We start from the raw sequence: 2,166 nt of genomic DNA, 5'->3' as shown, positions 1-2,166 counted from the left end.
TGGATGGTAATACTCTCATTGCATTGGCAGCTGATGGAGAAGTGATTCAAGATGTATAATCCAGAGACGGAATCAAAAGATTATGTAAAGTAAGATACAACGCTCGGCATTTATAAATCTCTTCCAGGACTTTGCAATCAGTTACTGGATCGAGAAGGGAGCTCGCCCCGGCCAGATCGCCCTGGGTATTCCGCTGTACGGCCGCTGCTGGACCCTTGCCAGCCAGCAGGAAACCGGCTATTACGCCCCTGCACACCAGCCTGGCGCGGCAGGAGACTGGACCAAGAGTCCTGGCATGCTTGGCTATAATGAGGTTATTATATTGCTTTTTGTACTCGATACAAATATGAAAGACAAAAATCCCCGCAATTTAAATTTTGCGGAAATCTGCATGATGTGAAACGTGCTTTCTCCTTTTTCTGCAGATCTGTTACATGCAGACGACACAGGACTGGACTGTGGTCGATGACCCTGCCATGCACGAGCCCTACACATACTACTTCCCAATGAACAACATCTGGTGCTCCTACGACCACGCTGCCTCGGTCGTTACCAAGGTGGGGATGAATTTCTCTCTGGACACAGAACCTTCTTCATGTAAGACTAAAACATAACTGATGCCTTATGCCCACATCCACAGGCAGAGTATGCGAAGAGCAAAGGTCTGGCTGGCACAATGGTCTGGAGTGTGGAGACCGACGACTTCCGCGGGCTGTGTCACAACCGCAAGTACCACCTCATAAAGACCATGGTTGAGGTGTTCGGAGGCGGCTCCATCACTGAGCCTCCGCCCCTCCCTACAACTACCAGGGTATGTAGAATTCAGCTTGTTTTCGATTCTTTTAGAATAGTCTTCATATACGCACGGCATTACTTACTAGTCGTTTAGAAAACGTCCATATATCTGCAGTTTCTACCTTTGCATTATCAATGAAACCAATTCACTGCCCCTGAAACCACTTGCAACGGGCGATCTCTCACCGCAGGATCCCAGCGAGCCGACCACCACGACCAGGGCTCCTCCCCCGCCTGGCATCCACTGCACCACGCTCGGCCTCAACCCTGACCCGCTGGATTGCACGCACTACTACCTGTGCTCTCTCGTTAGTGCCACATTATGTTCTGCTGCTCTGCTTGAACTATGTTCCGCTTTGTGAAAGCACATGCTTATTCGCTTTGCACATTATTGGTATTATACAGATTTGGCGCCATGCATCAAAAGTACACAAGGTAATGAACACCTAAGACCGCTGCATTATCCCCAACAGAACACTTCAGGCGGCTTCGACGAGAAGGAGGAGGTGTGCCCCGAGGGAACGCTCTTCAACCCTCAGAGCTTCTACTGCGATTGGGCTTCTTCGGTGTGTTATCTCGGCGATAACGTCTGCCCTAATGACTGCTAAAAAAAAATCCGTGAGGGTTAGAAAAAAAAAAGCGCCGCAGATACAACATTTCCAAGACGCTAACGAATTCATCTCGTTATCACAAGAATAAAAGGTCCAGTGGGTAGAATCTACTCACTGCTAAACAAAGTGTAAATAAACTGTGGCACAATTATTTTTGTTTTAACAGTTACACCCAAGGAATTAAAACAAAGATCGGATTCAACATTCACCCTGGTCGTCCTGTCTTGAGCACTAAATCACAATACTAATTCAAAGTTTACTACCTTAAGACATTGGGGTAAATAACATGTGGGTGTGATTCCGAAGTAACGGATCCACGTTAATATTGCTATTTTACAATTCATGTTATATGATAATATAGCGAGTCACAATTTATACAAATTAATAAACATTACAATACACATGGCAATATAGAAGTACAATAAAGAGTTGTCAGCTAAAGGTTTCATATCCCTATCTACTTATTTCTGACACACACACATTCATACACACACACACACACACACACACACACACATATATATATATATATACCTATACATGTATACATCCATCCATATGTATAATATATATCTATATCTATCTATATATATATATATATATATATATATATATATATATATATATATAGATATATACATATATTGTACACACACACACACACACACACACATATATATATATATACATATATATATATATATATATATATATATATATATATATATATATATATATATGTATGTATGTATGTATGTAT

General features: G+C 42.2%; 1 protein-coding gene across 1 annotated transcript in view; it reads left to right on the top strand.

Moving 5' to 3' along the window:
- LOC122264133 (chitinase-3-like protein 1) overlaps positions 1 to 1,557 on the top strand; it is a 3,949-nt gene extending 2,392 nt beyond the window's left edge. Inside the window, exons 6-10 of the mRNA XM_043032859.2 lie at positions 128 to 313; positions 426 to 557; positions 641 to 811; positions 987 to 1,103; positions 1,269 to 1,557. Of these exons, the coding sequence (XP_042888793.1) occupies positions 128 to 313; positions 426 to 557; positions 641 to 811; positions 987 to 1,103; positions 1,269 to 1,403 (741 nt within the window). The 3' untranslated portion in view covers positions 1,404 to 1,557. The remainder of the gene's footprint in view (positions 1 to 127; positions 314 to 425; positions 558 to 640; positions 812 to 986; positions 1,104 to 1,268) is intronic.
- The last annotated feature ends 609 nt before the right edge of the window (positions 1,558 to 2,166 follow it).

The sequence above is a fragment of the Penaeus japonicus genome, unplaced genomic scaffold (genome assembly GCF_977035675.1).
Source record: "Penaeus japonicus unplaced genomic scaffold, GWHDUDI00000001_assembly GWHDUDI00000006, whole genome shotgun sequence".
Classification (NCBI taxonomy): Eukaryota; Metazoa; Arthropoda; class Malacostraca; order Decapoda; family Penaeidae; genus Penaeus; species Penaeus japonicus.
Note: the sequence above shows the minus strand (reverse complement) of the source record. Positions and strands in the feature narration are given on the sequence as shown.